The 23,242-nt window shown below is 40.9% G+C and overlaps 1 protein-coding gene across 1 annotated transcript; it reads right to left on the bottom strand.

The window, feature by feature from the left end:
- Positions 1 to 26: 26 nt before the first annotated feature.
- mfsd2b (major facilitator superfamily domain containing 2B) lies at positions 27 to 21,315 on the bottom strand. Its single transcript, XM_034699496.1, has 15 exons — positions 21,107 to 21,315; positions 20,128 to 20,491; positions 15,695 to 15,820; positions 15,485 to 15,609; positions 12,152 to 12,275; positions 9,983 to 10,061; positions 9,644 to 9,825; positions 8,210 to 8,300; positions 7,082 to 7,203; positions 4,894 to 4,977; positions 4,475 to 4,558; positions 4,209 to 4,318; positions 2,657 to 2,800; positions 1,894 to 2,070; positions 27 to 392 (listed from the first exon to the last, which is right to left on the bottom strand). Exons 2-15 carry the CDS (start codon positions 20,470 to 20,472, stop codon positions 344 to 346), a joined length of 1,842 nt encoding a protein of 613 aa, XP_034555387.1. The 5' UTR covers positions 20,473 to 20,491; positions 21,107 to 21,315; the 3' UTR covers positions 27 to 343.
- Positions 21,316 to 23,242: the final 1,927 nt, after the last annotated feature.

Genomic DNA, 23,242 nt, shown 5'->3' with positions numbered 1-23,242 from the left:
TCAGAAAAAAACACTTCACATCTTTTCGGACCATCAACCAACCTCTACAACATTTATTTCATACCATCAGCCCTCAGGAATAATCATATCATCAATAAATAACAGTGTTGTAGAGCTTCACACAGCAAATAATACATAGTATACATTCATTTATATAAATTAGGTAATCTTATTGTATATTTATATGTCCAAGATGACTGTACAGTACATGTGAGAATAAAACAAAAATGTTTACATTAAAACAATTTAACTATTTATCAGTGTAATATACACTAATGAACAACTTTCCAGCTGTGTCGCTGGAACACGTGGCTTTGTGAGTTCACTCCAGTCAAGATCCAGGTCACACGTTACTCAAGTCCTCCATCGTTCTGGAGCTGATGCTCTGTTTCCTGTGGAGGGCATCAGCATCAATTACATATTACATCAACAGAAGTTTTGTAGAGAAATAAGTATATACTAGCGTAATGTAGCTGTTATAATGCTACATTTCAAAGAGTTTTTTTCTGTTACAGTTATACAAAAGCTTTGGCTTGAGACTGCATGCTAAACATACAGTTAATTCATATTAATGTATTAAATGTACAAAATACTGCGCTTCAAGCATAACTGTCCTCATGACACACTTTATGAAGTGACTTTTTGTGAAGTTTTATGTTTGATACTTTGGATAATTAGAAACTGAAGATCTGTTATATTAAAAAAAGGACCCCTATTTGTTATACACTACTTTTACACTATGAAGTTCCTACTTAAACTTAAAGTTGCTGTTGGTGGTCACGGAGTAAACATCTGTTCAGAGAGAGGGACTTTGAATGTCAACACTACCCCTCCCAACCAGATTTCCTCTTAGCCCGCCAACACAGATCGGCATGTGCGGTCATGATAGTGCCGGACTCATAACCAATTGGAGGATGTAGTAGGGGCCACCCCTTAACCAATCAGGAGATAGGATTGGAGATTAGCTATGATTGGTCCGTCATAACGGGAACGAGGGGAATAATAACATTACTTAATACAAAGGCATTGGAAGACTCAGAGATTTTGCGATAGTCTCAAATGACACCACCTACTGGAGATTACCGATGGGTATTATGACCTTTTCTCCAAACCCAGCAGAAAGTTTTTTACACCATTCCTAACAACATCAGCTTTAAGTAACTTATTTTAAAACCTCTTCCATCACTGATAAACAGTTTGTTAAACTGTTATTGCTTTGCTGGTATAAAAGCACAGCTGAGCATTCTGGCTTTTAATATTTTTTCCAGTCTTCAGATGTTACCGGGAGGGAAGTGATAGAAGATGAGCCCACACACTTGCTCAGTGCCACAAGAAGTTCAGTAAACCATGCTGTTTCAACCTGCTGGCCTTCATCAGGTGACAGCGCTATCACATGACAAAGGACTTGCAGGGTGGGGTTTAGTAAACTGATTGTGGTACTGCATAAAGTGTGCGAACTCCTCTTCCTTGCCTTGCTGACACTTTTTGTTTGCCTTGCCCCTGAGTGATGTGTGTAGAACTACCACTGTCTTTTCAAGGGAAGTGATTGAAACATTGCTCAAAGCATAACTAAGTGGACAATGGGGGAGTGTATGATTCCTATAATGCAGCTCAATGACATGCTTTATTAGACCTGTATTGCCTCTAATGTGCCCACTTCATTCAAACACATTTAAAATCGCATGCTTTCTGTTGAAATGTCTAATGGTCTCTAACTCTAGTCAAACGTTTGAAAAGGTCTCTTTTGAGTCCAAGGAAATAACTCTAATCTGTCTTCAAGGTCCCTTCTCCTCAGTATTTATGGGTGTGTGTTAACAGGCTGAGTAATGCTCACTGTAAAGACTGAATGGCTCACATTTTATTCTGAAATGATTTTTTATGATTTCCACTCACCTTAGCTCATCCAGGCAGACTTTATTCCTGAGCCGCACATCTTCGCTGATCGGGTAGAGGAGCAGGATCATTAACCCCGTAACAATGAAGGCCACCGGGGCAGCACCAATCAGAAGTTTCAAGGTGTACACCACAGGAGCAGGCTGCTTGCAGGCGCCGGTGTCGTACCCTGCAAATCTACACAAAACACACATGGACAGTTCCCATTTAAACGAAGTGTGATGATGCAAATGACCAGCCGGACACATTTTGACATTAAATCATCATGTAGGTTAAATACTTTTTTTTGTATGTATTGTATTGCATTTTGACACACTAAGTAAAAGTACCAAATGTCTGAGTTTGAAAATGAATGGTGCACGTATGATGGTAATTAACCACAATTTTACAGTTGCAGTTTTCCCTTGACATCACACACATGGTTTGAAGCTCAAATACTTTTATTATATAGTATATAATATAATACTTACAATGTTTATGTCAACTAACTTTGCCATTGAAACTGCGTTAGCTGCTGTCTGTATCTAGACTAATGTGTCATCAAATATGTTAGTCTGAACTTGCCCTTCATTCCACTGGATTCATGCTTTTTCAATTCTAAAATGTCTTTAAGTTTCCCTTTAAAGGAGAAGCTATGAAACAAGTTTTGTCTGTAGTCTTTTATATGTGACTAACATAACACAGAAGTTTGAATAGTTTCCCACCCTGTGCATGATATCAGAGGAAAATGGCAACCATGTGAATATATTAAATGCAGACTTACTCCAGGCAGAGTGTGGACACTCCCAGGGAGATGCCAGAAGCAAACTTTGTGAAAAACACATAGAAGGCGTAGAAGATGGCTTCATGACCCTTGGAGTAAGGGTTAGCCAGTCTGAAGTCATCCACCACATCTGGTAGCATTGACCTGAAATGCGCACACACACAGAGAGACAGAGAGACAGACAGACAGAGAGAGAGAGAGAGAGAGAGAGAGAGAGAGTTAGACACAAAACACTGTGCTGTTTTCCTGCAGGATTTGCAACAGAGCATATTGCCTTTGTCTTAATACTCATCATGACACAAAGACTTGATCAACTTTAAGCTGATGTGTGTAAGACCTCACTCACGCACTCACTGAAATCAGCTTATACAACCATTCAAAATGGTTGCTGCTAATAATGATGTGAGGCCTACTTTTAGTGCTCTGATAAATAGTGGCTTAGAGCTAATAACATGATTGGATGATGAGCAGAGGGTGGCACAGTAGACCACGGCCCACAGACAGGATAAACAGTCGCTTCCTTCCAAAATAAACATGCCCCCACAGGAGGCCCCTGTAATTTGGGGTTTGAAGGAGGGGACACGAGACGAGTGAGGAGACGGCAGCCATGGAAACATCTGGAAAACAAGCAGTTAGCGGAAGACTGCTTTATGTCTTGTGATGTATTAGATCTGTGATGGTGGAGTAGATTATACTACACACCGCCTGTAATTCATGAATATGACATCACTAATATGACCGTTACATGACCTGAAGTTAATGGACCAGGCATTCTAGGAACCAAGTCACCACTAACAGCATGTTGGTGCACTACTGTGGTTTAACTAATAACACTTTGCATTACAGCAAAGGGAAATAACACAAACAGCACAGCTCGTACAGATAACAAGACTGCAGCTGAATAAACAATATCACAGGCTTGATGTATTTCAATATTTCATAATATTTCAATTAGAGGGGGCTCTCCAAAAATAAACTTGGTAGCTCTCAGGAAGAAACTTCTGAGCAGTCCCAAACAGGGCTCACACAGACCAACCCTCAGATTCAATTCATAGCCCAAACAGCAACACAGAGTGCCCATTCTACCTAAGGTGTCTGTTTTGAACTGCTGGAGGAAGCTGGAGCACCGCAGAAGAGGAAGGAGAAGAGGTTCTTTATTCGTGATCTTATAATAGATGTTTCCACTTTTAGGGCTGATGATGGCCAGTACTCAAATATTTACACCATTTTCAAACCTGGTGTGGTGCTTTGAGTTCAAACACCAGCAAGTGTTGACCCTATGAGTAATGGAAGTTTTAGAATTTACCTTATGAATACGGATAAAATGATGGAAATGGATGAACACTGATGCAAAAAATCAATCAGCTTTCTTATGTAGATAAATCTGAGAATAATGTGCACAAAAATAAAATTTACCTTGAAATGTATTCCCTGTTTGACTCCAGTACTGACTCCAGCTAAATCTATTGAAATTGTTCATGTAAAATGTGACCATAAAAGAGTTTGTGATGATTCTTTCTCTTGAGTCTAAACTTGTGTTCTTGGGTCTTACCATGGCAGCAGGAGCGAGGCAGCCACACTGAGACCAGAGGAGACAGCCACAACGTAGGCCACCACAACATTGGGAATGAAGACCAGCATCATGGTGAAGGGCATGATCCACTAGAAAGACAGAGTCACAAATGAGTCCCTGTTTCTGACATTTAAATAACGATGATACTATTCTGATTCTGCCCACAAGATGGCACAAACATCAAAGTGTAACAGTCGGCATTTAGAGCTGCTCTGGAAAAACCAAAATAAAAACAGAACACTCACTGTGATGCCGCAAAAAGCTGCCGTCTTTTTCCCAAACCTCTGCAGAAACCATTGCCACAATGGGATGCTTATCACTGCAGACACCTGGGTAAATATGGGAAAAAGAAAATGTATGACGCATATGCACAGGAAAAGGTTTAGCAGTCAATTACATCTTGTAAGTCTGGAAATAAAACTGTTACAGGTACAATGTTGAAGTTTTATGTGTCATATGAGTTTTTTTCCAAATGTGCTGTGAATTCTTTCTTTATTTGAAATGAAAAAAAACAAAAACGTCTCTGTTGTGCTTCAAATAAAAGTCTAAGACGGTCACAGGAGGAAATCTGTCATAGCAATAATGTATGAAGTATCTTACCGACAGCTATATGTGTTGTGTTTGCATAATCTTCAGGTATATCAGTAATAAAAGCCATTCTCACCAGGATAGTCAGCACAATATTCTGGAAGTGATCCCTCAGGTCAGCAGCATAAGTGCAGAAGAGGACAAAGTTGCTCTGAACCAGCTGCAGAAATCAGAGATCAAACATTTAGAGAGTCAGCCTCGTCTTGTCTATTCAGCACGTCGCTCGGCACTCTGCTTGCTGTGCTGAGTGCCAAATGAAGTGACTGGAGAAGCTGCTGACGGCATTTCCCTGTAATTTATTCCCACTATGTCTTCACATGGATGCCAGCTGACACCTCCTCTGAGACGAAATGGTGAAAATACACAGAAATAGATCCTACAAAATGTTGGGATGCATGGAATCATTCAAAGAGCCTACACCGAAAGCGTCAAAAGTTAAACAGTGGCTAAGAAACAGACAGACAAACAGCAGTGATGTGCTGCACTGATATTAATCTCTGCAGAGACTCTAAACATGCTTAAAACCATAAGCTTTCAGTAAGTGCTTTTCTGCATTGATTAAATCAACATTGAGCTGCCATCACTGACAGGATCCAGGCACCATTTACTGTAACGCCTAGTGTCATGTACAGTTGGGCAAAAAAGTATTTAGTCAGCCACTGATTTTGCAAGTTCTCCCACTTAGAAAGATGAGAGATGTCTGTAATTTTCATCAGAGGTACACTTCAACTATGAGAGACAAAACGAGAAAAAAAATCCAGGAAATCACATTGTAGGATTTTTAAAGAATTTATTTGCAAATTATGGTGGAAAATAAGTATTTGGTCAATAACAAAAGTTCAACTCAATACTATGTAACATAACCTTTGTTGGCAATGTCAGAGGTCAAACATTTCCTGTAAGTCTTCACCAGATTTGCACACACTGTAGCTGGTATTTTGGCCCATTCCTCCATGCAGATCTCCTCTGGAGCAGTGATGTTTTGGGGCTGTCGCTGGGCAACACGGACTTTCAACTCCCTCCACAAATTTTCTATGGGGTTGAGGTCTGGAGACTGGCTAGGCCACTCCAGGACCTTGAAATGCTTTTTACGGAGACACTCCTTTGTTGCCCGAGCGGTGTGTTTGGGATCATTGTCATGCTGGAAGACCCAGCCACGTTCCATCTTCAATGCTCTCACTGATGGAAGGAGGTTTTGGCTTAAAATCTCACGATACATGGCCCGTTCATTCTTCCCTTAACACAGATCAGTCTTCCTGTCCCCTTTGCAGAAAAACAGCCCCAACGCATGAGGTTTCCACCCCCATGCTTCACAGTAGGTATGGTGTTCTTGGGATGCAACTCAGCATTCTTCTTCCTCCAAACACGACAAGTTGAGTTTTTACCAAAAAGTTCTATTTTGGTTTCATCTGACCACATGATATTCTCCCAATCCTCTTCTGGATCATCCATATGCTCTCTGGCAAACTTCAGACAGGCCTGGACATGTACTGGCTTAAGCAGGGGGACACACCTGGCGCTGCAGGATTTGAGTCCCTCTCGGCGTAGTGTGTTACTGATGGTAGTCTTTGTTACTTTGGTACCAGCTCTCTGCAGGTCATTCATCAGGTCCCTCCATGTAGTTCTGGGATTTTGCTCACCGTTCTCATGATCATTTTGACCCCACGGGATGAGATCTTGCGTGGGGCCCCAGATCGAGGGAGATTATCAATGGTCTTGTATGTCTTCCATTTTCTTACAATTGCTCCCCAAAGCTGATTTTTTTCACACCAACCAGCTTGTCTATTGTAGATTCACTCTTCCCAGCCTGGTACAGGTCCACATTTTTCTTACTGGTGTCCTTCGACAGCTCTTTGGTCTTGGCCATGGTTGAGTTTGGAGTCTGACTGAGGCTGTGGACAGGTGTCTTTTATATGGATAACGAGTTCAAACAGGTGCCATTAATACAGGTAACGAGTGGAGGACAGAAGAGCTTCTTAAAGAAGAAGTTACAGGTCTGTGAGAGCCAGAAATCTTGCTTATTTGTGGGTGACCAAATACTTATTTTCCACCATAATTTACAAATAAATTCTTTAAAAATCCTACAATGTGATTTCCTGGATTTTTTTTCTCATTTTGTCTCTCATAGTTGAAGTGTACCTCTGATGAAAATTACAGACCTCTCTCATCTTTCTAAGTAGGAGAACTTGCAAAATCAGTGGCTGACTAAATACTTTTTTGCCCCACTGTATGAGAAGTGCTTCGTAAATAAATTTCAAATTCACCTGAATGGCGACAGTGATGAAGAGGAATGCAGCGGTTAGAGTGAGGTAAGGCCCATGTCTCATCACCAGGAGGAAGCCCTGATAGAAGGGGATCTGCTTCTCTGTCCTCGGGGCATATGGATCTGAAATAGTTACATGTAGATTAAATATGAGTGTGCAGCATATCAAATAACATGCAGGAGGAAAAAGGCGATTGACTTGCTCCCTGGGAATCCTGGAACTGCCCCTGCATTGCAGTGGATGCTGCCTGTCGTTTAGAGTGTGATAAGCATGCTGCACAGACAGAACTGAACTGCAGATGTCAATTTCTTTTTTTAAAACTCAAGGAGAACAGCTGGGATTTCTCTCAAGACTGTGTTATTATCAATTTGGGACCTCAAAAAGCAGACATTTTCTACACATGTCAATTAGGTGTAGAATATTTAGAGCCTCTTTCTGTACAAGTATTGCATTTTACTGTGCCAACCTACTTGATAACATGCAACAAGGTCTCTAGTCACTGAAACCCTGCAGACAGTGCAGTTTTTTAGTATGCACCATTAGCTTAATGTGATGCCTGAAGGCTACTCATTACTTCTCTGATTTTAGAGGCTTGAACCCAAAATGTGTTCCTGAAGTGAGGAATTGTTCATTAGAGCTGCAACTTCTGCTCATCCTAAAGCTGATAGATGAGCTCTAAAGAAGAATTATGTGAAGTTCTGCTGCAAAAAGTCCTCCCGCAAGAGATATTTAATTTACAGTGTTTTTTAAAAAAGCAAGAAATACAACAAATTATTAAACTCAAAAGCTAAACCCAGTATTGTGGTTTATAATGATTTAAAGGGATACTTTAGTATTTATATTGTGCATCAGGGAAGTTTGGGGCTCAGAGACACATTTTGATGAAGGAATTGTCAAAATTGACATAGTTGTGTTTTTATACAAGAGTTGTGTCAAAGACTGTAAGTCTAAATATTAATCTAAGAATATATCGTTGACATCTATGGAACCACAGGGAACATTATACAACTGGTAGAAACACTGAGTGTTATTCTTTGATTAGTAAACTGTTTTAAGAATGAAATTAAAGGAGTGCTAATTCCAATTAAATCACCCAATTTTTGACAACTCTTCTTATTTCAGACTCACCCTCTCTCTCTTTGACTCCCAGGAACATCACCACGGTGCAGACCAGAAACACTCCTCCTATAACTCCAGCAGCTATCATGTACACCTCCTTCTGCAGAGAGAAAGAACAAACACGTAGCCTACGTCAATCCATCTCTGTCTTCTTACTCCGCCAGCACAATCCAGTCTATTCTGAGCCTTTCCTTAATCTTTAATTCATAATCTTCTCTAACGCCTAAAATATTGAAGTGCCTCATTTGTACATGCTATATGACCACTGTGGATACAAATGTCAAAGTATGTGCCTGCTTTTCCTCATCCTGTGGGTGTATTCATTCGTTAATTTCACCTTTTCCCATCATGAGCCATCAGAGCATGATTTGTTGTGACTTTCTGTGTTGTTTTCCACATCAGTTTAAATCACAAACCTAGCCATGCATATATCGCTGTGCAAATACAACCATAAACAGGAAGAAACCTCAAGCTAATCTGGGTCCCAAAATACAGCCATAACTGTTTAATGTCCTTCCTCAACAGGAACTGCTCTGGCTTAAACAACCTCTGTTTGTTTGCTATTTTTCCATGCGGCTCCGTCCAGTAGTCCATTATTATTTATGCACATCAAACACATCGTGTTTCCGAGGGCAGACCTTGTTTGGGCAGACAGTGTGCCACCCTCACCATTAACCACAGAGGAATTTAGTGGGTGGCTGCAGAGGGTTTGGGGTGGTGAGTGGGATGCCCGATAGGGTTCACCCAAAATCCATTGGAAAAGATGCATTTGAAGCGCAAATAGTTGTGGTGCAACCAAAATCCGACGTGGGACAGTTTGGACTTTGGCTTGTTTCATCTTCACAGAAAGTCCCATGATGGATTAGCAGCAGCCGCCGAGTTTATTCACAACTCTGCAAACTGAAATGTTGTGTCCTTAATCTTCCTTTTCCCTCGATTTCTGCTAAACTACATTCAGTCTGAACAAATATTTCCAACATATTGAAGCTGAGGTGTGTTCAAATGCTCTGAATAAGATGTAAGTAGCCCTAATGACTTTCAGACTGTGGACCCCTAAATGTGGGGCCACTGTTTGGAGACTGATGTAAGGGAGGAACCCCCTTTGTGGTCATGAGAGGGGAGCTGGCTCAGGATGTGGGGTTCAGATATCAAACAGTGGCGTCTCCCTTCAATCCCGTGGGTTACACCGGTTAAAACATGAAGCCATATTGGATGACGGAACATGTAGCAGCTCTAAAATATGGACCTAATTTGAAACAATCCACCTTTCATTCAGGGCTGCTTGTTTTCAGATATTTAGCAAAGGTCAACCCCCTTAAGCACACACTGTGGCTTTCGTTTAAGTGAGAACGCTGCTGCTGACAGTCCAAGTTATTTTCAAACTAACTTCCCCGGCCCACTTTGAGCACACCTGGGCTCCTCGCTTGGCACGGTGACACTTACCGAGTGTGACAGGTAGTCCTGGGAGCGCACTATTTTCTTGACGATCTCTGCCCCGCTGCTGTTGCCAAGGTAACCAGCGGACATGTTGTGAGTCGGGCAGTGCTTCAGAGTGTGAGCGCTGGCCACAATCTGTCCCTGGATGGCAGCACCCACAAGAGTCCCCATTACCTCCATTGTCATTCCTGGCATCATGTAAGCAAAGATTCAACTATCAGTGCAAGCACTTCAAAGCAGTTCACACATTCTCAGTCTGAACCATCGTGAAAAAGGTGAAAGGCACAGATTAATTCAGTGTTGGAGGCATGAATAAATTCTTTTTTGCATATTAAATCATCTTACGGTAGGCAGTGGCTGAGTCTCTCTCCTTCTGGTCTGTGCTCAGGAACATGGTGAGAGCAGAGTAAGGCACGTGGAAGCACTGCAATAGAGCAAAAAGACACAGATATGGCTCTCGTCCTCAATAAAAGCTGGCACAATAACAGTCATTCAAATGGGACAAGTCTTACAAGCTTTGAAAAATAAAATAATTTCAGAGCTTAGTTCTTCCTTTATTTCCAGCTCTGCCAGCAACAGACAAAAACAGCTTAGCAACCTCTGATGGGTTCAGCATGAAATTTTGTAAAGGCTTTACTGGTTCCATCATTGTGCATTTCAATGACTTTGACCATTCAGGATGATCTGTCTGCAGAATATTTTTTGTTTTCTAATCTTCAGCACATCCACAAAGAGAGCGAGTATTCTTCCATGGAGTCCACCATTTTGCCCCTTCTTATTTCTACAGTAGCCCCAAGTGGACAAACAGAACACTTGTTTTAAAAAGGGCTTCCGTTGCACTTTTCTGACCAAGGTCACCACCATAGGGTCTCCCAAGAGCTTGTAGCAGGAGGAGAGAATATTGTGTGTTATTGCAATCTGCAAGCGACACCATCCTGCACGCTGGGCCTTAAAATTCCATCCAGTGCAGTTAGCAGGACAAAATTTGAAATCTCAATTTGTCTAGTGCTTTATTTGATGATGACACTACCATCAGCCTTAATTCTCTTCACTTGTGACAAGCAAATGTTTGTATGCTTCCCTGTTAAACTTTAGCTCATTTGCACTGCCATTGCAAGCTTGCTAGAATACCTTACAACATTTGTCTCAACATGAGCAAGGTCTCATTGAGCTACATCAATGAAAAACTTCCAGGACTGATAACCTTACCATATGCCACAGCTTCTCTGTCTCTTAAATTAATTAGTACATATAAGTATGCTAACATGCAAGCTAACCCAACAGTATTCCTGTAAAACATTGGCTTGCATTGCAGTTGTGAGTAAATTAGAATTTTGCCAGCAGCTCCCTCAACTTAAGCACAGCCCCAAAGAGCTGCTTGCGTGACTGCATTTTCTCGTAAAGTCTATTTTCCATGAAACATTTCACCCAGAATCAAATGGGAACACCCTAGATATCTTTAGATGTCTTTTATCTACGTGTTCGCTTGTAATCACAAAATATACACTGTGTATATTTATCAAAAGCAATCTCTGCAGTTTCCATGTAGGCCAACCTCAGCTCTCTGTTTTCTCCTTCCTCACCCCCTCTCCCAGAGAATAGTCGAAGAAAACCGAGTCCTGCTTCACTTTGTAATTTACACAAGGGCTCAGTCAGCACTGCGGCCCAACAAGCATGCATAGCCATGATGAAAATAAACACGGCTGTGAAAGGAGGTTTTTTTTCAGCCTCTGGTTCTGTACAGCATGTCATTTACGGGGCCTTCACTGGATGCAAACATTTATAGAAATGATCCAGCTTAACTTTCCGCTACAGATGGACGTGAGAACTGATAAATTGGATGTAAACCGGTTATTAGTTGATTATATAAACAGTTTATATATATTGCATCCTAACCTCTGTTTACAGTCTGTGACCCTCTGAATGATAACAGCTGGCCTCTCCCATCTTACTTCACACAAACAAACATCCACAGACAATGAAGGGCAGGCTAAAAGTGGTAACCAGTATTTACCCAGCGAGAGGTTCCTGGCAGAACTGGCCATATACTTATCAAGTAGTTAGAATGACATGCCATTACAGCTTGCCGCAGTGTGGCCGCAGCGGTCTACAAGTTCTGCAGCACATGTTATATGGGTTACCCCAGAGCACAGCAGGACAGAGAGCGAGAGAGATGAATGGTCTGAACCATAATGACAATAGGCAACCCAAATAACTACACTTCCACTTTGAGCTGAAGTATCTAAGAGCTCTGGGCTCTCATCTTCTGCACATCTTACAAATCAAAGAATAAATCCATCCAGGAGCTGTCAGAGTCTGACATGACATGGCTTTCATCACCTGCACTTTGTTTTCTGCAATTTTTTGCTGCATTTCATATACATACCATGTAACTTGTCATTACTACTTGACATCTCTCCTGCACTGCTTGTGAAATCCTGCCAAGGTTTTTAGAGACAGGCCTTTCAGGTTTCTTAACATCAAATGTACCGCTGAGAGAGCATGCATACTCACGGTAATGAGGGTTTGGTAGAGGCAGTAGAAGCCTAGGTACCAGATGAATCTCCCACTGATGAATGGAGGAACAAACCAGAGGTAGAAGTAGGAAACCACCAGGAATGGAGTGCAGCCCACCATCCTAAAGAACAAAGACAAGGAAATTGTCAAATGAAAGTGCAAACTTGTGTTTTATGAAGAAAAACATGTTTAAAAAGACAGCAACTATACTTTATGCATGATATAATTAGTTTCTAGCAGTTATGGTGGTAATGTAAGCAACCTCTCTCAACCAGCATAATCATTTTAAGCTGGGGGATGGCAGGGATAGTGTTATGTAACTTTTTCACAGCAGTTCAGTGTTAAAATCAGGCCATATTTCTGACAGATTACAGTTAAGGCTTAGCTGACTGCTAAATGATAATGTTCCTGTGAGTATGATAGGAATTTGTCCTGGGAGGGATGGGCAAGTAGGGAAATACCACAATATTGCACATAGCATTTAGAGATCTGCGCACACACGCTGACACACACAAACACACACGCAGTTACATGCCTATGCAATACACACTCCAGCAAATGCAGCAGACAGCAGTTCTGCTGTGTTGTGCTTTTCTCAGAAATTGGAGTGATACAGTATGTGGGCCGTGTAAAATCATATGTAAACAACGTGTCATTATGGTTAAAGCTAACAGCTGTGTGTTTAAAAATGAGGCGGAAAAGGGTGGATTATGGATGATCAACGGTAGGATTTTTCTTCAAAATAACACTAAATCCTCCACCCTTGACTTCATTTCCCTCTGAGAGAATACAGAGTTTTTTTTCAGATGCTTGGACAGCTGTTATACCAGCACACCTACAGGTAGAAAAAGAAATCTACGGGTTTTTGTTGACTCAGACAAAACCTGCAAGGGCTCTGACCAGAGAAAGGTGGAGAAAGAGGTAGAGAAAGGTGGCCTTGAATGGTGATTTCTAGCATCGTCCAGCCCGCCCACCTCTCTCTCCTCCTGATTGTTTGTTTTAACAAAAGGCGCCTAACAACGCTGGTGCTGCAGTATTGACCGCCTGGTCATGGGAGCGATTGAAAGGGCTGTGGGGTCTGTGAATGGGACAGTTAGAATGTTCCTGCAAGATGACTGTGTGTTTAGGGAGAGGTCACACAAAGGCTAAAATGACACTGGCATATCTCTCACGCATCAGGCATGCATGAATGCATATTCACACCTGTCTTGATGATTTGCACAGCCTTAATTAAGCAGGAGCAGGTTGATAGGAGGGTGTCCAGTACATTTTTCCTCTGTCTGACTTATTCAGCATGTTAATTAGAGGATGTGCAGTGGAACAGAGAGGATTTAGAAGAGGTTGGGTGGGTGAGAGTCTTAGTAGTGCTCACTAACTGAAGAGGAGTAAGGACGTAAGTAAATCGAAGGTGGATGTCTTTATAAAAAAGCACTTTTACTTTGGTGCTTCTGCAAAACGTTTTTTCCTAATCCACACATTTATGATCCCTGTTGACATGTCTTTTATTTGTTCTTATTTTTGTTACTGTGTGTTTGTCTAGCTCTGTATTTGTTTGTTTGTCTCTCTCCCTCATACCCACTTCCTCAGCCAACCTGGTTGGATGGCGGTCTACCTATGATTCTGGTCCTGATTGTGGTTTCTGCAAGTTAAAAGAAAGTATTTCCTTCCCTCTGTTGCAAAGTGCTCACTCATGGTGGATTTATGCTGCGTCACTGTGAATAATGTAAAGAAAAATACGGTCTGGACCTGCTTTTTGCTATGCTCCAGGGTTATGTAAATGATACAGGTCTTACGAGCTTCTATGAGAAAAAAAAACTTCTTTCACTTGCCACTGGGCTTGTCTTTTACTACAATCGCAAAATAACAAACAAGGCAGCACCAGAGGGGGGGTGTGTGAGACAAATTACCCCATCCTAAAGATCTCAGGGCAGATATATAAATCACTTCATGGCTGGATGTGACACCCAGAGGAAGAAACAGACTTCCTGCTACATGATGGCAGAGGGGACTTTCCAAACACAGTCAAAGGGGTATTTCAGAACAAATACAGATGAAAGCACATTTAAAATACCAACATACACCACACAAATGAATCAGGCCTGAGAGAACACACACACACACCTACAGATTTGCATGTGTAATCAAAGCTGATTTAACATCCATCAGCATCTGTCTGCTATTGAGTGTCTGGCCACAGTGAACTTGGTCCCCCTCCAGCACCGTCAGCCTGTGTATAATCTATGGTTTTCAATGCAGTACACATTAAATACTGGATTTGTAATTACAGTAAGTGTCATGCTAGCTAGAGTGTTAAAAGAACCTTATACCAAAGCCTATACTCGCACGCAGAGACGCTTTTGAATTCATCTTTGATAACGGGAATATGTGGAGAAGGTGGTGAAAGCTTTACATAATCCACAATTAGAGAGCTACACATTAAAAAATCCCTCCTAGAGAGACTGAGCAAAGCCTGGTGCATGAGGAAAAATAAAACTGGATGATTCCCAAAGAGGTGTAGGGCTAATTGTGATTAAATGTCACCAAGCAGCACATCGGCAGATTGTTTATAAAAGAAAACCACTACAGTTTCTTGCCTATTATTGTCTGGCTACAAAAGACAACAAACAGCCTACGCCCTTGAATAAAGCAGCATGAAAAGCTCATCAGAGGGAGCATCAGGAACAGTGTAATTAAAGCACAATAGATATTTATTCAGCCAATCCTCAGGTGAGAGGAGCAAGTCTGAGAATAATTTCAAAACCATCCAAATCTAGGGCACACAGCCTGTTTTTGTTTCGTTTTTTGCATAAACATTTGTATGATGTAGCTGTCGTAATTATGTCTGAGAGAGTGGGAGCAAAGCAAGATAAGTTTCATAATCTGTCAACAAATTACAGTCCTTAGCCCAGCCTTGTCAACAGCAACACTTTCCCCTGTGCTAATGGGAAAGGAGATTCATTTCTGTCACAACTAACTTTAGATAAGTTGAATAAATAGAGATATTAATTCAATTTTTGCTAGTCAGTTAGATAACTTAACAACATGCCAATACCAGAATATAAATGTTACTGTAATTTGATTTGCATACTTACAATATGTCATCCTATTCTTGTCTTAAAGTTAAAATATTTGTGTGCAATCAGAGTATTGGAAGTTTGTGATAGCACTTTTGAGCCATAGATAAAGTAGAAAAGTAGAAATGCAAGAATAACAAGTAAAGGCGTAAAATAAAACATCCACAGGGATCCAAAACTAAAACACAGTGCTGTGTATGAGAGGTAACAATGATAGAGTGTTGAGTTTCCTTCATAGTTAGAGCGTGGAGCTCACCAGGGCATGAGTCTGCCTATCTTGGTCCATCTGCTCTTTGTAATGAAGAATCCAACAACAGGGTCCGTTACCGCTCCCCAGGCTTTACCAATGAACAGCACCATGGAAGCCTGGAAGGCATTAATCTGTGGAGCAAAGCAGGGACAAACGCGAGTTAATAACACATGCATGCAGAAAAAAGCACATATTTATTGTGCTCACACACATTACCTGAGCGATATCAAGCAGGTAGATTTGCAGGAAGAAGGCCGTTGCGCTGGCTGCCACCTCCTTAGGTGCGCCACCAATGGCGAAACACACCTTACTGCATAATGACAACTTCTGTCCCAACTCAGTCTGTGAGAACAGAGGGTGACAAGGGAGAGAAAATGTAATAAGATAACAGCGCCCTTACAGGTCGGAAAGCTAATGAAAAACTTAACTTTTCTGCAACTCCAAGTTTTCTAATAAAGAAATTAAACACACACTTTAAAGCTGATTAGTGTTCAAGTTTAAACCAACTATGATGCAATTGCAGCATGACCTTGGGAAAATAGTTAGCCAGTCACACAATCATGATGTAAATTACATACAATGTTAGTAATAGCTAATAGTTGTGGTGTGAAACAAGCAAATGAGGAGTATAGATAAAGGATGTGTCATTTTGTCAGCCATAATGTGATTCAGTCTAAATATTAAAAACTGTAGGAGATTGTTACACAATAAACAACTAAATGATATTGCGCAACAGATTAAGTGTGACTTTAAATTCTATTTCAACTTGAACCCGAGCAGAACAACTTGCTTTCTTTGTCTGTTTTCTCTTAGTTCTCAGGTTACTTTTTGTGTGTGTTAACTTTAACATTCCCACCTAAACTCTATACATCCTCCGAGACACACCAACAAAAACAAGGTGTGCCGCTGTAAAATAAATTAGGCCATGAGATCAGACTTATGACTCATAAATACTGAATCCTGTAGTCATTGGCAGACGGAATTCTTACACACTCTATTTCAGGTTCTCCGAAAATAACATTGCTTCATCTTCATTTTGCAACAATTCAATATAATTAAAAATTTTAATTTTAAGTCGTTGCTTAAGTGCTACTATGTCATACAACTATGCTCTGACGTTACTGGAGGGTGTGTCGTACATCTGTTTCCTCATGAATTTCACATAAATCGTCTCCCACTTGCAATCTTAGATCATCAATCCTGCTGTTTCTTTGTCTCCATAAATGACAGGTTCCTGTAGTAGATAAGAAAGATGTTCATGTATAAATCAAGTGCATGTGTGTGAGTGTGTGTGCCGATTAGAGGATCAGAGGCAGACCCCCTGTCGGCTGTTTGCATTGTGGTCTATGTGTGCAGACACTCAGGCACACAGAGGAGCCGGAGAAACCCACCGAGTCATCCACAGCTCTGTTTCCCCTCACTTATACTCTTCTTAAACCATCAGACATGTGACTCTGAAAGTGTGTGTGTTTGTATATATGTGTGTGTGCAGCAAGGGAGGCAAGCTTTCATCTTCACACATGAATAAGACAAGACACCACAGTCTAGGGAGCCCGATATTTACGACCGTCTCCTCGGAGGCTGTGCACACATACACATCAAACTTTGCCTGTTCCTCCCTACTGCATAACCTTTGGTGTCAGACACACACAAATACACACACACACACATAAAACAGTGTCAATCCAAATCCAGTGGCCCAGGCTTTGGCCCACAGCTGCTCCCGTCAGAGCTTCATGAAAGAAGGAAATCACCAAAGTAACCACAACCGCGACCGATACACTGTTATTATCAGGCTCACGTTTTCTCTTCCTCCAGATTTTTTTGCTCCTTCAAAAGATGGAGGGGGTTAGAGAACGACAATTACCAGGAGGGAGGTGTGTAATTATTCAATCCCAAGACAAGCGGGTCAGAGGTAAGTAAAGGCTGCGCGGCGGGTTCTGACTTCAAAACTCTCTCTTCTTCCACTCTCACTGCAATTACCCCTAATTGGAGAGAAAAAATTAAAGTCTTTGGTGTCTGGAGAATGCTGCTTAACTGATGATGTGCAAAAATACTCTGAACTCCCAGCTCCTTCTTCTCTTTCTCACTCTTATTTTTCCCTCCAAAATCTATCTTTCATTAGTGAGTTCTTATCTTCAAAGAGGATAAACAGGATATCCCTTCAACTGTTGTCTAGATTGCACAAACAACACCACACAGCTCAACACACAAACACATACTTACAGAAATAGGGAGAGTAAAGGGAGCATCTGTGAAGTTTAGACCGTCAACAAGCAAGGGACAAGGACAGATAAGACTAATCTCTAAAGTTAATGAATCTTTAACCGTCACAGGGAGGACAATTTAAAATGCCTGAACTGCACTGCAACCAATTTAAATCAGGATTGAGGATAATTGTGCTGCAAATAAACGAGGGAAACAAACTCCCTCTAGAGCCAGCTAAGCTATATTCTCCATGCAAATGGAGTGTTTGCATGCTAAAAGTTAAGCTGCTAAAATGGATCCATAAAGCAGTTTAAATGTTCATTCTGGGAAGGATTTTCTGACGATTCTTGGTAGCACCATTATATTTGTGACTCTAGTCACAGAAGTTTGACAACCACAGCTTTACGCCCTCAAGTCAGATTATGGATTATCCGTATGAAAGGAAAAGTTGATCATGTCAGTGATGGTAGGCAGCAAGCCATGAAAACCTGAGCTGTAGCCTATTGACACTGGATAAACTTGAGGGGAATCAATTCAAACTCTACAGATTACTGTTGTACTAACTTGACACCCATAAAGCCATTTATACATTCTCTTGAAATGATACTACTTTAGAAAATGTATGCTAATGTCAGAGGGACAAAGATCTGTACTTCAGGCTCTTCATGAGCAATTTTCTTTCGTTGTTCACTGACAATTGATCCAGCTTTCATTCACAAAGGGAAGAAATTCCAATATACTATTTTGTCTCCTTTTCGGTATTTACTAGAGTTTGAACCATATATCTGTTGGCTGATATCACCTATACAGATATCCACATAAATGTCTTCTGATACGCCCCATATGTTCTTTTAACATATGGCGTATCAGAAATAAATAAACATATAAAACACCAAACAATGCTTGGGGTTATTTAGTAATGGTATCATTGTTTAATTTGCTCTGCAGTGCGCTCTGATTTAATTTTCAATAACAGTCTCAGCGCTGTCTGCAGCATATGCTGCGCATTACATGCCAGTTTATCTTCATATATATACCCCAATATCATTATTTTACTGAAAACACAGAGCAGAAAAACAACACGTCAGTTGATTCTGAAATTGTTTCATCGTGCAATTGTACCAACACACTGATTACATTTTTAACTATGCCTTGTGCACTGTCTGCAGGAAGCATAACATCACGGATGATTGGGCATTGGGCCCCACTAGGGGTGATTGGAACTGTGTAATATAGTGAACCATTCTTTGATAAAGTTATTTGCTCCAGAAAGCAGCTTTTATAGTTACATATGATCAAAATAGGTTCAAAAGCTACACCAAAAATGATCTTTTTTTATTCATTAAAAAAATGAAGATACCGCCTAACATCATAGTAAACATTGTTTTTAGCCTCTACAATTTGTAGCAGTAGTATCCTCTAAAGCCCCATATCTGTTGGGACCTAATGCTTATTTGATGTGTTTTCTACAGAGAATTCATCGCGTTTTTCAAGTGTCCGTTCATCTCTTAAAACCAAGTACATAAGAAGTCATAATGAAACCAAACAACTGCATATTAGACAGATGAGACAGTTGCAGAACAGGTTAGATGGAATGATGTAATGCTGTTTATTGGGAACCCTGACCTAATGTTGCCTCACAGAAAGTGAGTGACTAACTGCAACAGTATCACAGTATGACTGTATGAAAACCTTGTCTGCTTAAAACAGTTTCTACATTATCAAAGCGGTACAACACTAAGTGAAGGTCTACTTCTCTGTCTATCATTTTCTTTGATTTACAGAGTCCACCGAATCATGAATTGCTGAAACACAGCTTCTCACACTTCTATTGATACACAAATACAAGCACAAGACGTTTGCTTACTTCACAGACCTATCGCCTTCTATTACTCAAATGACAATCACAAATGTAGGTCATCTAGGTAACACAAAGAAGACGGGAATGTAAACAGTGGCTTCTGTGGTTTCCAAAGCTAAAGTAATCATTCATTTCCACTGTCTCTCCTCCTAAAATGTATGTGGTGACAACAGTCTCCATCACCAATGTCCACTGATAGCGTTGTAAGAAAGCATCATCCTGCAGATCATCCCATCATCCTTTCACAAATGAAAACAATCAACTTCCAGTTATTGAACCTACTGTGAGGGGGATTACAGTTCAAAGGAAAACAATGTGGCTGATTAATCAGAAACAGATAAGCCACTAAAGAGATCACACTTTCCATCTTTTCTTATCTCCATCCAATCATGTGAAGTCACTCTCAGCCAAACTGAGCCGATACCAGATGAGATTTAGCATTTCATTCAGATTTAGTGCATGGGAATAATGCAAGTCTCCAAATAAAGGTTCAAGCTGTGTGATTTAAAAATAATATCATTACATCTGATGGCATCTTGTTGAAAAACTCAAAATAAACAGCAAAAACTGTTGAACTTACCTGCTGAGGGGTTTTGGGGAAGAGTGGTTCAGTGGGTTTGATAAGCTTCCCTGCAGATCCCTGCGCACCCTTCTCTCCCTTGGTCATGGCTGAGAGGCTGTGTGTGAGCCGGCAGCCGTACCTCTGTGCCTGTGAGTGTGATGGAGTGTTGAAGTGAGTGTGACTGTGACTCCTTGTGTGTGCGAGTGTGCGAGGAGCCTGCCACTGGGCGGTTGTATGTGTCAGAGGGTGAAACTGGCTGTGGCTCTGACTCCGAGTGTGTGCATGATGCTCTTGAGTGACAGCTCCAGGGGCCGGGAGCTCCTCCTGCTCCTCTGTGACAACTCTGCCGCTTTCTGCCGCCATTCACATGCTGGGCTGTGCTCTGGAATGAGGCCAGGAGGGGAAGGGCAAAGTCAGACAGGCAAAGAACATACATGTATTGGTTCAACACACACACACACACACACACACACACACACACACACACACACACACATACACACTCACATTCAGTGACAAGCATTTATGGGACAAACAAGCACAAAAATGCAAGCACAAAAACATGTGTAGGCTATCTGCACAGACAAAGACTATGGATGTATGCACAAAAACACACATAAAAGAGACAATGCAAAACAGCAGAGATGAATACAGATGCAACAAGAAGGCACACACAAACAAACACACACACTAACAGGTACAAAGGATACTGTATATGAATGCTCATATTCCTCAAGCAACATTAAAAAATATTAATTATATTGCCTCCTAAAAGTGTGCAATAATTTAATTCAGCATTATTTGCTGAATTCGCACAGCTGATGTGGCTACAAAGAGCAAACAGGCGCACAAAATACGTCGATGTCCCGTGCAGGAGTGCTCTGTTTGTCCTCATCTTAATATTACTGTAAAGTGCATCCATAAACAATCACTCTGCTCACCTGATGAGAACTGCAATGTTTAATCATAAATGCAGAAACACATATATTTATCTTACCCCGTGCAGATGAAAAGCAGCAGACGCTGTCAGCGGCGCAGTGGGTCCGTTTGGAAGTAAGTTTTGCTCAGTGCGGGGATCTGCCAGTCAGTCTGCCGGGCAGGATGAGAAGGAGACTGCGGAGGATGGAGAGGGTCTGCGCGTCTCCACTCTCAGTTGTTTTCAGTCTGCAGTGACGGAGCTGCGCCTTGCAGCGGCCGGGACGGTGTACAACACAAGCGCGTACACATGCACAAATGCACACACACTCATTCACTCGCACGCACGAATGCAAACAGAGTGCGTGCAGGTCAATCTAGGCTGTGTATGTCTGGGATGTGTGCATCTGTGAGGAGATTATAGCAGGCAATAGTTTGACGCCAGCAATGCGCTTTTATGATGAATTCCAATTCCAAAGGGAACATAAACATTGTGTTTATTCTTCATTATTTAATATGGCAGAAAGCGTAAAAAAACATTAATGTGATAAATAATTCAATATAAGCTCACTATAGTCCTTCCTCATCTGGTTTACGATAAGCATTGCATAGGCTACTATTTTTTTTCTGTTTTTTTTTTGGCAGCTTCTATTATTGGGTGACACAAAAAAGTGGCCTAATGACTAGGTAGGCAATACATTTGGTAACGGTGTCACCCTTGGACCGGTGGGTGCACCTAAGCCTATAGCCTATTTGTCATGAAATTGGCAGGTGGGATGTCTAACATTCAGTTTGCTTTCATTTAAGTCTTGAAGATTACTGCGCTGCTCTCAGGGTATGTGAAAAATGAATTTAACAAAGCCCTAAAGCATTCAGCAACATATTTCCCAGACGACATCACCATCATCGTGATCATTATCAATCAGCCTCATGATCAACCCTCCTCCTCATCATCATCTTGCACATTACTGCTTTTGTGTGTGTGTTGCTGTGTGTATATTGTCCAATTTAAAGGGATACTGCAGTGAGATTGTATTACACCTACATAAAGTCTTTACACAGACCTTTGAAAATATTTATCAAAATCAAAGCAGCAGGGGTTGATTGATTGTAAATGTTAGACTCAATATTTGGTTTAGCTCAAATTAAATATAAAGGAAAAAGAAAGCTGTATTGCTGAGCACTGAGCACTGAACTTTCCAAGCGTATAGCTACACTTTCAAATAAGCCAGCAGGCCAGCTTCAAAGTGCTGGCCTTTGATGAAACATGGGTTTTTAGAACTGAAGCTAATTGTACAATCTTTTTCACCTTTCACTTTTCTAACAAGTGGAAGGTATGGAAGTGTGGCTTAAACAATCTGTGTATTAACTGTTCTGTTAGTAGCTGGGCTTTTTCACCCTGAATAAAATCTTTATCCAATTAAATTATGTTATCCCCTGGACTATCATTCAATTTCAACAGAGATTAAATGTTGCAAGTACATAGTAAGCTATATGACCTTCAAAGGTATTGTGTTGGTTAGAATGTGTTAGTTACCAAAATGTCTAATGTTAGAATGCTAGCTACAGCAGTTAGCACTGGCAGCTAGTCCTGCCAGTAGTGGCCCAATCCCCACGCTTCCAAATCAAATATTTGATAATATATGCAGATCAATTTAACTGTTTTTATATTGTTAACCAAGTATTTTAATATTTTGCCTCGAAATACCTACTTTCTTGAGACAATGTGTAGGTGAAAGTTAAAATGTTAACTTTCAAGGCTAAGTTGACCCCAAAAACATCAGGGTTGTTTTGTATGGCTTTACTTTGTGTGTTCAAGTGGCTTTCAATGGAGCATTTATTATTTATTACTTAAAACTGCATCATATTACAAGGCTTGTCCGTCAAAATGTTATTGTGATTATCGTTTTGCTTCTTTTAGACCACGGCCAATAACATTAACATTTAAATACCTTTAAGTAGTTCTTCTAAGGCTCATATTTCAGCAGAAAGTAAGCTTTTAGTGCCTGGCTTGGGGAATGAGTTACCTCTGTGCCAAGTGTTACTTTAATAGGCCCTTTATCTTTGATGTATTCTTTCTATTTTTCTCCACTAAATCCTTTCATCCTTCGGTGGAAGATGTTTACTCTCCACGGTAAGCCTGTCCTCAGAGCATGACAACAAACATGTCATGGAGACCTTGGCAGATGAAGCCAGACCTCTTCATAAATTCCAAGCA

Source organism: Notolabrus celidotus, chromosome 13 (assembly GCF_009762535.1).
Source record: "Notolabrus celidotus isolate fNotCel1 chromosome 13, fNotCel1.pri, whole genome shotgun sequence".
NCBI lineage: Eukaryota > Metazoa > Chordata > Actinopteri > Labriformes > Labridae > Notolabrus > Notolabrus celidotus.
Note: the sequence above shows the minus strand (reverse complement) of the source record. Positions and strands in the feature narration are given on the sequence as shown.

What these genes read in the sequence shown, in the direction of transcription:
- mfsd2b (XM_034699496.1), bottom strand. Translation starts at nt 20,472, where the DNA reads ATGGCGGCAGAAAGCGGCAGAGTTGTCACAGAGGAGCAGGAGGAGCTC. An exon ending in ACCTGCTTGATATCGCTCAG is followed by an intron (nt 15,610 to 15,694) that starts GTAATGTGTGTG and finishes TTTGCTCCACAG; the next exon opens with ATTAATGCCTTCCAGGCTTC. An exon ending in GTCTGCCTGGATGAGCTAAG is followed by an intron (nt 393 to 1,893) that starts GTGAGTGGAAAT and finishes TGCCCTCCACAG; the next exon opens with GAAACAGAGCATCAGCTCCA.